Source organism: Crinia signifera, chromosome 2 (genome assembly GCF_055691185.1).
Source record: "Crinia signifera chromosome 2, ASM5569118v1, whole genome shotgun sequence".
Classification (NCBI taxonomy): domain Eukaryota; kingdom Metazoa; phylum Chordata; class Amphibia; order Anura; family Myobatrachidae; genus Crinia; species Crinia signifera.
In genome coordinates this window covers 346,221,097-346,234,316 of record NC_139218.1, presented here as the reverse complement: position 1 = coordinate 346,234,316, position 13,220 = coordinate 346,221,097, and the positions used below count along the sequence as shown (strand labels likewise).

Genomic DNA, 13,220 nt, shown 5'->3' with positions numbered 1-13,220 from the left:
AAATCTTAACTTCATTGTTCACAAAATACACCGACAGGAACAACTTGTTACATTTTTCAAGTTGTCATCCAAGACCCAGTGTCCATGGACTCCCATACTCCCAACTACTACGGTGCAAAAGGATCAATTCAGATCCCGAGAATGCCACTAGACAAATGGACATCATGATTAATAATTTCTTGGCCAGAGGTTACAATAGAGATGCATTGTTGGAGATAAAACGTAAAGTAGATCAAATGCCCCGTGAATTACTCCTGAGGCCTAAAACTGATGTCCAACAGTCAGGTCCCATGATCCCCTTTGTCCAACAGTATAATGTAGCAAGTGAAAGCATTACGCGTAAAGTGAAACATCTATGGCCAATTGTCCAATCTGATAAAGACCTTAAATTGCAGGATACTAGATTAAAGCCATGTTTCAAACGTGGCAGGAATCTACGAGACTCTTTAGTCAAAACCTTCAAGGAACCTGCCGCCCCAGGGTTAATGAGGGGGTAAGTTGGATGCATAAGATGCACATGCATTACTTGCCAATTTTTGATTGGCGGGGACACATTTTATCACCCCCATACCGGGAGACCCTTGAAAATTAAGTTTTCCCTGAATTGCAATACCAAGTTTACCATCTATCAAATTTTGTGCCCATGCGGTATGAGCTATATTGGGAGAACTGAGCGAGCCTTTAAAGAGCGGATGGCAGCTCATCGCTCCGCAATCAAGTTGGCAAGTAACACTAAGAAGAGTGATCAACCTGTGGCACGCCACTTCGTAGAGGCTGGCCACAGTTTAACATCTATCCACTACAGAATGATCGATCATGTGCCACCCTCAATTAGAGGAGGGAATAGGAGTCTACGATTGTTACAGCGTGAATCCTTTTGGATTATGCATTTGGATAAATTAAGCCCTAAAGGCCTGAATGAATCAGCAGGCCTTAATGTATTAATTTAAGTAGTTGGGGTTAGTGCCCTATCATTTGTCTGATTTTGCGATAGCTCATGGTAGGGTCTACCCACTTGGCTTCTTTCCAATTGTTGGGATCATTAGGTTAATTAATTAGGCAGGTCGTGCGATGTGTCATTTTCATCCTGATGACTAGTGACCACAATTTCAGCTTTATTTTTTATTGGGACAGGTTGAATTGTATTTTCACATAATCGTACTAATACTTCTTATTTACTACGTCGGAGGTTTCTACCACACTTAGTAGTTTGGGACTTGTGTCAGGGGTCTAGATATGTGTGATAACCTACAGGTACTTATATATCATGGTTTTTCCATAAGATCGCTCTAAATGTATGTATGGCCATGATTATGCCAACTGACCGTGGATCAAAGTTCATTAGGATTACGTATGTTTTTGTCAACATGTGTTGCTCTTGAAAACGGGGCTCAACCCCCCGAAATGTTGAGCTGAATAAATGAGCATTTGAAATTCGCTGCAGTGCCGGTCTGTGTCCTGGGGTCTCTGGATCTTTGGGGTTACCACGTTGGATATTTGTTGCTTGGCAAGGCACGCAGCTACCATTGGCCTCATTAGTATGGAGTGCCAAACCAAATTTCTCTTTCTCTCTCTCTATATATATATACTAGTAAGCCAGCTCAAAGCAAATGCCTTGAAAGCTAGAGGGAGTTTCACTTGCTGCCAACAGATGGCAGTGTTTTGGTGACACACAGACACTAGACATATATAGATGATTATCATTGATTGGATCGTATATATATATATATGTGTGTATATATATATATATATATATATATATATATATGAATGAAATCTTTAGTCTCTCTTTGGTTATTAAATAAGGAAATACTACTGTATGAAGCATAACAAAAAGTTACCTTCTAATATACCCAGTCGAAGGAATTACCCCATAAATCACTTATATCATAACTTGTATCCTCTATAAAGGCCACATATTCATCACGTAGACCTGACAGCATGAAACATTTCCTAAACATCACCGTTAATAATCCGGGATTGATAGCTGGAGAAATAACCATCCCCATTAGCGACAGGTCATACGCACTCACAGACTTTCTACCTATGCGATTAATAGGACAATGACATGAATATCAGTCAATGATGAATGACATTTTCTTCTACCTATTAAGCAATATTGCATAATTTCTGTCCTATTACTCTGTGTAGTGATTCTTGGCACCTCATCTACGGCAAATGATAGAAATTGTCACCTAGCAATGGACGGCATGTTACTGATTTCCAATCCTACTGTACATTACCCTGGAAAAAACTGCCGTATTCTTTGTTAATCATGTGTCTTCTGTGAACTGATGATGTTCCATGACAAGATACATTCATCTTTTTAATGAGCAGACACTATTTAACATAGTATTAATGGCTATGTCAGGAATCACCCCTTACCGGCACGTTGGTGTGTTCTGTTCCGCAGGTCTGCCACTGGCATGATGTCGCTGTGCCACCTCCTCTGATACCCGAAATTCCCCACTGATTCCATGTTGCATGGGCGCAGCCATGATTCCCGATGTCTGCTGACTCCCAAGCACCTATCCACAGCTTCCAAGAACTGTCACATGAATCCAGGTGTATTTCCAGCAGTGCAAGCTCTTTTGCTTAATACAAGACTCTGCTGCAGTCATGTGCACTGCTATCCAATCAGCAGCCGCTGGGAGGGAGGGGTGGGGGGAGTATAAAGAGAGATACTACAAGTGCCCAGGGCCTTGAACAAATGTCTGTTTTCTGAGAGACTCTCAGACTGCATTCTAAGCTCTAGGCTCGTTACCTTCTACCTGTGTAGACCTGTTTCCTGCTACCTGTGTCCTGCTGCGGCATACTCTACCTGGTTACTCAACTGCTGTCAGATACACTACTGCTGTTTACCATCTCCAGTATTCTTCCTGAGGTATCTTCAGCAAGGGCTCACAATATCATTTCCTAGACCGACCATCGGTACCCAGACTGACCATCAGATTCCAAGCCGATAACGACCTCCATTGGGTCCCAACCCGACCATCGGTTCCCAGGCCAATACTCTACAGCATCAGTTCCCAAGTCAATATAATCCGCACCATTGGTTCTCAGACCAACTCTTCCTACTCCATGATATTTAGTTAACAGTATCCCCATCACTCTTTCTATTCATCCAGTAACTCCAGTATTAAAGTACAGTACATCGCACAGCTTGGTGCAAGAGGACCCAAACCGAGGGGCGTGACCTGTCCATCGGGCGCAGCAAAACCCAAATTCCCCCGCGGGGTTCCCTGGAGAAGGCCACAGTCCGATTAGACTCCGCACTTCTCCTCTGGGTATTCACTCAGACCTAGAAGTCCAGCGAAGGGGTTGCATCTTATTGGAGGAGCTGCCCTTAGCATTAACAATCACATATGTAAGTGCATATGTGACTATTTAAAATTTGAATGCCGACGATCTGTGGCAGAGGATATTAGTGCATCCAGACTGAAGCCTTATTGCATACCTCCCAACTGTCCCACTTTTCGCGGGAACCTCCCAGTTTTTTGGCGGGGGGCAGTTGGGAGATCCCCCCTGTCCCCTGTGAATATTCCTGCAGCCTGACGGCTGGGGACATAGCCAGCAGCTCCCATAGCCGCTAGCCATGCACCCACAGCGGGGCGTGACCTCGAGACCATAGAATATGCCCCCCTGCCGTGAGGACACGCCCCTCCTTTCTCCAGTGCAATGTTGGGAGGTATGCTTATGGAGAGATCCTGTTGTTTTTCAAATACAGCCTATAACATGTGAGAAACTGATTGTCTTGTACTTTATCACTCTCCATTGTATCACTCTCCAAGGCTTCTTACACAGACCCCATAGTGCACATGGTGCACTTTAAATCCAACTCTTAGTTTAGGGTCACTGAATCACATAGGATTATATAGTTATCTAACAGAATTACTTGGGCTTATGTTCAGGGCTGAATAAAGGCTTTTTTGTCGCCATCTACAAGTTCTGCACATCTGCCAACAACGAAAGCACACGAACAATGCACAGCAGAGCCTACTTCACCTAGTATAACAGCATTGTTGATTGAAAGACTTTCTGCCACTAAAAGCAAAATCGGATATCTCTTTTATATTGAATGGTTTAGTAACTCACAATATGGTATTCATGGAAAATTAATATTCTGCGCTGAGCACATAAGACATCTACGTGCGTTGAACGCTGCATTGTCTACAGATGATAGAAATCTCTTGTACAGTGAATCTTCCTTTAGTGCCGGGTTAATAATTGACTTCTTTCAGCATTATACAGAGAGAAGGTTTATGTAGTTCTGGCTGTCAGTATTAGTGCCAGGCACTGTAAGCATATTAATTATAACATGTCAGTCAAATCTATGATCCATACTGCAGACAATAATCCTTTTACTGGACTTCAGCCGTTTTAAAAATCCAGACAGGCAGAGGGACTACTTTTCATGGATACAGATTACAGGCGCAAGCTGCCATTATTATGTTACCTATGCTTTGAAGGGATTAAAAAGAAATTCAGATAAAATATTTTTTTTTATAATTAAAAAAATGTTTGAATAATAAATATTTTTTTGAGAAATGAATCAAGGAAGTGCCCATGTTAGAGAACATAGTGGGGGTGGACTTAGAGAGAATGGGGGCGGGCTCGTGTGCCACTGCAGATGTGATTAGACTCTGACCTGAGTGTACTGCGCATTCACAGGTCTCCGGAAACATGGTGGCTGCACCATTATCCTGGAGATTTACACAATATTGATGTGAGACTCCAAAGAGGAATAGACCTATGCAGAGGAGATTTAGGCCTCCTGGGGTAGCCAGGCAAGATACCTGTTTGGGATCTTCTCCCTCTAACAATCCAGAACACTATATTTTTTCTGCTATTTGCAGACGGCATTGATAGCGTACCGAGACGGGATGGGGTTTCACTTTAAACTGATATCTGTATTGCAGTGTAAAAATAAAGCAGTCGGTATTTTCCCTGCACAGAAACAAAATAACTCACCCAAATCTAATTCTCTCTGCACATGTTACATCTGCCCCACCTCCAGTGCACATGGTTTTGTCCGTTTGAGAAGGAATTTGCCTTTGCATGTGAACCACAATAACCCCCTAAGTGCAAATCAGGCCCTTGTTAGGGAGATTTTGGGGTCTTGAAGACAGCTCAGTTCAGTAACCAGTGCACGTGCTTGTGTCAGCAATGTAACCTTAGCAATATTTATCCATGGCCCCATCGCACCGACTATAATGACAGACAAATACTCTCATTATACAGAAAGACATTACTTGGGGCCCAAAAACCCATCCCTTCACACAGAGACCTCTTGCCTTCCACGTTACAGAAAACACCCTTTGCACATGTATTGCTGTCTACAGGCACACTCAGAAACTTACGCTATATACTGCTCGCTTTTGTTATATTTCTTGGCTAGATACCGTGCTGAAGCTTTGCTGGGGATTTTCACCATGGACAGCTCCTTCCCAAAGCGTGTCATGTTACATGGCGTCTCACATACGCAGTAGTCATTATCCTTCTCCACCAGGAAATCTGAGGCAGTTGAGAGGAGAAAAAGACAAAAGAATTAGGACCACATTCACCGCTATACAAACAGTGCTCATCATCAAGGACGCTACAGAAAAATAGTTCTACTTTAGTTCTAAATGTAGCATTGCTTGTGTCAGCATTACGCCAGCAGTGGGACTAGTAATACACAATGATGTTTGTTCACATGAAATAAAATGTAATAAAAACCTCTAAAATGTAACCGTTTAAGACGAAGAACAAGCAACATTTAGAATTTATTTGTCTTGTTTCTTTTTGCTTGTTCAAGTCCAAGCTGCAAATTCGCATAAAGCAGTCAGGGGTCTGGTCATCAATCACTTTAGAGTGTCAATCTAATTTCGTTTCCAACTTAGTGCTAGTTTCAGTGAAACACTGGAGCAATTTAATAGTGTCCCTATGCGGGGACAGATCATCTGAAAATCTGCTGTCCCTGCAATCTCCATCTTTGCTATTTCTGGAGCGGTGAAACGTAATACTGCCAAGTTTGACTGTTCATACACATGCCAGAGCTGGGATCACACGTGCATATGGCGATAACTATTGCACTGCAGAGGGATCCGATGGAACCCTATGAGTACACCTGGGCTATTTACCATAGGGAGAAGCAGAGCTTCAAAAACGGACACCAACTAAAATGGCGTCTGCGTCTGCAATCATGTTTAAAAAATTTATACATACTAGTATATATAAAAATAGAAAGGGGCCCCGATCTGCGCTAATAAATGATACCAGCAGCACCTCAGAAAGATTCATAGTTTTAGAGATAAAAAAGGGTACTTGTTTCCTAGCAAGGCGCCCACGATAATGATCTTATGGCATCGGGTCTATGTGATCGGGTCGCATCGCATGCGACCCGATCGCATGCAATGCGATGCGATCATACCCGTTTTTTAATTGTACAGCCATCCTGATGGCTAATTACTATGTTAAATGGCCCCCTAGACCCGATTTTTAATTGTACACCCACCCTGATGGGTGATTAATCTGTGAAATGCACCCCCATTGTTAATGCCACCCCCACTATCAACGCCAACCCGAAGTGCAGCGAGCCTGCGAGAGGTGGCGGTACGTATCATCCGTCCTTTTCATACCCCCACTATCCACGTCGGCGTGGAGTTGACTTTATATAGTGTGGCGAACGCAGCAAGCCACCGAGCCCGAAGCGTGGTGAGCACAGTGTGCCCCGCGAGGGGACGCAGATGACTTCACATGTATTACGCTGCGCTCGCCACGCTTCGGGCTCGGTGGCTCGCTGCGCTCGCCACACTATCTAAAATCAACTCCACGTCGACGTGGATAGTGGGGGTATGAAAAGGTCAGAGGACGCGTACCATCGCCCCTCACGAGCTCGCTGCGCTCGCCACGCTTTGGGTAGGTGTTCAAAGTGGGGGTGTCGTAAACAATGGGGGTGCATTTGACATATTAATCACCCATCAGGGTGGGTGTACAATTAAAACATCTGGTCTGGGGGTACATTTAACATAGTAATTAGGCATCAGGGTACCTTTTTAATGTAAAATCAGGTCTCGTCGCATCGCATGCCATTGTAATGGCATGCGATGCGACGCGATGTTAAAATTGTACAGCATTGTACGCAAAACTTTGAAAAGCCTGATATCGGCTCTGATCGGGTCCCATCGCATACCTTAAGTTAATGGAATGCGATAGACCTGACGGGCGCCGTGCTAGGAAATAAGTACCTAAAAAAGAAAGATTCAGAGGGTGCTAATTGTCCAGCAAAGTAATTAATACAGAATTTGTCCAAAACATATATATATTTTTTAAAACATGTAAATCACATCTGTAATTTTCTTCAAAAGTGGGCCACCAGTGTAGGATATTTAGAACTGTAGTAATATGATCAACCAACGCGTTTCGTCAAAAACATCAGGGGTAATAATACAGAAATTTGGTGTTATCACAATCAGTTGTCGGGATGCAAATCCTCAAAAGGACAAATACCCTTTAACTTTGACTTAACTTTATGCGTTGATTTTATATTGATTTTTTGTTGTCAACAAGGTTTTTTGAGCAAGGGTTGTCCACTGAGGTTGTTTTGTTCAAAATAGATCCCAAATGGGTAAAAAAAATCCTCTAATTCACTTGGAAATTTCTCTGACCGATTTGAGGTGGTCAACCATATAATGATCCAGACTGGTGATATGCTCACAGCAAGGCTCCCAAAATAGGAATCTACTATATGAAACATAGAAACATAGAATTTGACGGCAGATAACCATTTGGCCCATCTAGTCTGCCCCTTTTTTATCATTCAGGTAATCTTAACCCTTTTTGATCCTTGATATTTCTTTGTAATGATATTCATATGCCTATCCCAAGCATATATATATATATATATATATATATATATATATATATATATATATATATATATATATATATATACCCTCCTTGTTGGCGGCGGCACTCAGGGACTCCAAACGTGGTAGCTTAGTGAAACATTTATTATCTACGTTTCAGAGGTCTCGCCCCCTTCGTCAGGGGCGAGACCTCAGAAACATAGATAATAAATGTTTCACTAAGCTACCACGTTTGGAGTCCCTGAGTGCCGCCGCCAACAAGGAGGGTGTAACAGTGGAGTATCCACCACGGAGGGCACCAGGGCAAGACACCCCAAGCCAGGGGCAACAGAGTGCCGGGAGAGAGAGGTGTGTATATATATATATATATATATATATATATATATATATATATATACTAGTATATACAGGATGTAGATAGCAACCCAAAGGACGGGATCCCAGCAGTCAGAATAGTGGTGCCTGGAGTCCCGACAGCCGGAATCCCAAACGTAAGCCGGGTTAGGCTGCAGGGAGAGTGTTATCGATAATCGGATTTCTGACCGCCGTCGTACTATGGGCTTTATGCACTTGCAGTCTATCGATAATTGCCTGGCCTGCTAATTTGCAGCAGTGCGATGAGGTCTGAATTAGGCCCATATTGTTTAGTTGATGGAAATCCTGTAAGCAGGAGATTGCTACCTGTTTAATGAATGGGAACAGGAATGAACACTTAATCCTGAATATAAAGTATTATACTCTATAACACATTTTCATTGGTGGATTTAATTGGAGACTGCTTTCTTCAGTTGTGACCCCTATGGACCGTGTAGGGGATTGCGTTGGCCGATCAATCACAATCATTTTATATTTATTTATTTATTTATTAACAGTTTCTTATATAGCGCATACATATTACGCAGCGCTTTACAGAGAATATATATATTTTTTTTTTTTTAACATTCACATCAGTCCCTGCCCCAGTGGAGCTTACAGTCTATTTTACCTACCACATGTACACACACACACAGACATTCTAGGGTGAATTTTGTTGGAAGACAATTAACCTATCTGTATATTTTTGGATTGTGGGAGGAAACCGGAGTACCCGGAGTAAACCCACGCAAGCACGGGGAGAATATACAAACTCCGCACAGTTAGAGCCATGATGAGGATCGAACCCATGACCTCAGCGCTGTGAGGCAGTAATGCTAACCATTACACCATCCGTGCTGCCTTATTCGTTTTTTTGCTGACTGTGGCGTCCTTCTCAAATTGAAACATAGCACACAGAGTACACCCCGAATTATGTAGGGATTCGGTCACTAGACAGACAAGCAGTAGGTCGACAAGCATTAGGTCGACTCCACAAGGTCGACATGCCTCAAGGTCGACATGACTGAATGTCAACATGGGGTTAGGTCGACAGGGTCATTAAGTCGACATGGGGAAGGTCAACAGTCAAAAGGTCGACATGTGCCGACAGGCGGTATTTCATGCCCTACCATCCACTAGGGCATGGTGGGAGAATACAATAGTGTGCCGAAACATGGCGAGCAATGCGGCTCTATGTGTCCATGTCCAAAGTGTTGAAATTCGGGACAAATAAAGTGAAAAACCTCATGTCGACCTTTTGACTGTCGACCTTCCCCATGTCGACCTAATGACCCAGTTGACTTAATGACCCTGTCGACCTAACCCCAGTTCGACCTTCAGTCATGTGGACATTGAGGCATGTTGCCCTTGTGACCTAATGCTTGTCTGTCCAATGATCCCATTCCATTGTGCATCTGTATTTCCAGTAACGTTTCTAAATACAACATGATCAGAAAACCGAAACTAAAACAGATGTATATCTCATAGTGAGTACTAGAACGTCCGGCCAGCATGTTTGTAAAGCTTACCATAGTCACAACAATCTGTACTCCCAATCTCCATGCTGAGCCTCCGGGGATATTCCGGAGCAGTCTATTATGGTAGCACGGAGCGCACATTGCAGCAGCTGATGTTGAACAGTGGTATTAATGAAGACTTGACCTTTCTGCCATATGTGTTTTCCTATCACAACATTTCTCAGCGCAGATCATAGTGACATTTGCTTTGTAGCCTCTTCTTGGCAAGGCAGTAATGTTAGCCTGTGGGCTTTTATGTATTTTATTATGATATGTTCTTTGACTTAAAGAGGAACACCACCTTCAGATAATTCTTTTGTCTGGGTAGATATTGTTTATTTTTATCCTCCTTGGATATGACAGGTTAAGGTTTGGTCGGTGCACTTGATACAACTGTATCCACAAAGCTGATGCCATCGGAAACACAGCAACAAAAATGATCAGATATTCCCGTACAATAGAATTTTAGGAAGCCGGAGTTCTCTTCTACTGGAGATGGGCAGTGATGATCCCTGGTACTGGGCAGCAGGAGATTATAGACTCATTTCAAAGCTAATGTCAATATGGAAACTTATATTTGTGTGCTTAGAATTTGGCCGAGCACATATGGAGGATGCCGATGTTTATATAATCTCAGTAGCCCTTATATCAGGGCTGGGCAACACCGGCCCTCCAGATTTTAATGAACTACACATCCCAGGATGCTTTGCATCAGTTTCAGCATGGCCACATAGCAAAACTAATGCAAAGCATCCTGGGATGTGTAGTTCATTAACATCTGGAGGGCCGGTGTTGCCTAGCCCTGCCTTATATGAATATATATACACTAGCCATTAGGCTGTATGCTCTTAGTGACCAGAATCATTGTCATCAACAAAACTTGCATGATCTCACTCAGATGTCTTCAGGGGGTACCTACAAATATTAAGCGCCCCCCAATTTTTTTCAAATGAGAGATTGCAGCAGATATGCCCGCTATCTCATGCAGTCCCTCCATGTTCTTAAACAAATGCGCCAGATTTACCAAGCTTCAGGAATGCAAAGAATTTGAGAGTACAATAAAGTAACGCCATCTCCAGTTGGAGACCCAAACCAGCAAGCAGTGTAACAGCTAGGGTTGAATTTAGAGGTCAGGCCGCCCCTAGGCACATTACTGCCTGCTCCGCCCCCATCATATTATTGTACACTTCATTTTGGGGCCAATTCAGATGCATGGAGACCTTCCCGGCAGCTTCAACCTGACCCTACTACCACCTCCAGGACCAAAATTTTTTAATCATATTTCCACACTCAAGAGGTGAAAAATAATATATTTAAAAACAAAATCATAATGACATACTGTAACAAAAAAGAAGCAACTGCCAGTAAGTGCCACCCTTAGACCTAGTGCCTAGTGGGAAATTCACCACTGGCAACTGCGTCCTGACAATGCGTCCGGCTCTACGCCAAGATGGTCGCAGATTGGAGCCCTGGCAAGAGGATTTTAGGAAATTTAGTTGAAAATTTTAAATTTTTTATTGTGAATTTGGGAAAAAAAAACCTTACAAAACATTACAAATGTAGAATATGCCCCGAATCTTTCAAATAAATATTATTAACAAAGTATAGACACAAATCTGAGGTTTGTATTATTGCATTGCTTTGCTGTGTCATGGTTGCATTATATTTATTTACTCTGTCACTAAGTGGATGGACCTTTGTATTAGCCTCCAGGGCTATATTATACCTGCTTTGGAAATTACACATCACGAAAATTTCTCTGCATATGTAACAATCACTATATGGAATTATTTTACAAAATACACAGGGGAAAGAGAAACAAAACGTACCCAATGCGGGGTCCGCACACTCCTTGTACAGCTCCGGGGTGCAGTACGCAGCATCTCCTGAAAACAGATATAAGCAATAAAATGTTTGTGTATACAACCTTAAATGACGAGCTACTGATCTATACATGGAAAGGAAAACAGTATAGCACAGTCATGTGTCAAAGTTTAACTATGGGGGCGATTCAGACCCGCTCTGTGCAGGCGGAGTTTGGTACCCCTCCGATTGTTGGGGGTCTGCGGATGTGCATGCATGAATATGCGCATATGCAAACCCCTGGAGTGAACGCCTTCGGCGACTTTAACCCTCATCCTCCAGGATGGACAGACAGTGGGCGGGTAGGGCCCGGGGGCAGGGGACTGCCCAGCATTTTCTGGGCATGCCCATAGAAATGCTGGGCGTACCCAGAGAATGCAGGCGTGTCCATGCCCGCTTGGGGCGAGCGCATGTCACATGATGTCAGTGCCCTTGCCCCAAATTCGCCGAATAGTAAGTATAGACTCCTCCTACACATCCACTTGCATGCTCGTGCAGGGCTTTATTTACCTGCTCGTTAGGCAGAGAATATACGCAGCCTAGCGAACAGATCTGAATCAGGCCCAATATGCAGCGTAGCATCTATGGGAGGGATGCCCTAAAACAAATATGCGGTAAAACCCTGTTATCTGTCATTTTTTCATGTGCCCCTCCGTCAGGTCAGCGCTGCTGAGGGTATCGCTAGCTTTTGCTGGCGATACCCTATAGAAGCCTATGGGTTTCTCTCCGATGCGTGAGTGAGGGATCCATCACGGATCCCTCCCAGCATGCCCGTGGCTGGGCCGTCATTCTGCGCATGCTCAAAGGGACTCTCGGGTCTCAGACCCTGAAGTCCATCGCTGGAGTCGCATCGCAGAGGACGTCTCTTTTCACAAGAGCTGTCCTTTGCGTTAATAATCGCATAGGTTAATGCATATGCGATTATTAAGAATGCAGTTCCCCGTGGAGAGGGGCGATGTTGGGCGGTAGGTGTTAGAACATCCTGCCCTATATCAGGGTAACTTTAATGAATCGATAAGCTATTATTAAATTAATCGAAACTCATGAATCAATAAGCTATTATTAAAATATTCTTACGACTTTCTCAAATTAATACATTTTTTTTGTGATTAAAAATGCTACTTCAACATTACCTGGGTCCAAAAAAACATTTACACTTACAAGCTATTTAACAGCGTTAGTTTCTCCCAAGCCAATCTCATAATATAAACTAGTTGTAAGTAACGGAGTCATATTACTGCATGCCTCTAAATTGTTCTGATCTAGATGGAATAATTCTGGAGCATATCCCATTGTCCTAAAAGCTGGCAATATTGCTATGTCTCAGTCTCACTCACATCAGTGATTGGATACAGATGTGAGTGCACTAGTGTTTCTAGAAGTACAGATATGGCCACATTGCCATAGTAACCCAACCTCATCACCATCTCATGTTGACCACACTCCCTTCTAAGTAGGGACATTTCAACTTAAGCCTTGGAGGGTCATAAAGTGGAAAAAGATAAGCTACCAACCAATGGCATGGCAGATCAGAGCTGATTGGTTGGTACTTTAACTCTCTCATCTGTATCAACCTCTAAGGCTTAATACATGTGCCCCTACGTCTGGTTTCCAAACATAATGAATGTGGGAATCA

At 43.1% G+C, this 13,220-nt stretch overlaps 1 protein-coding gene across 3 annotated transcripts in view; it reads right to left on the bottom strand.

Annotated features, from left to right (window-relative positions):
* ASIC1 (acid sensing ion channel subunit 1) overlaps positions 1 to 13,220 on the bottom strand; it is a 242,858-nt gene that overhangs the window by 38,486 nt on the left and 191,152 nt on the right. For all 3 annotated transcript variants that reach the window (XM_083169646.1, XM_083169648.1, XM_083169649.1), the window contains exons 7-8: positions 11,551 to 11,607; positions 5,361 to 5,514 (exon numbers count right to left, since the gene is read on the bottom strand). In XM_083169646.1, the coding sequence (XP_083025772.1) occupies positions 5,361 to 5,514; positions 11,551 to 11,607 (211 nt within the window). The remainder of the gene's footprint in view (positions 1 to 5,360; positions 5,515 to 11,550; positions 11,608 to 13,220) is intronic.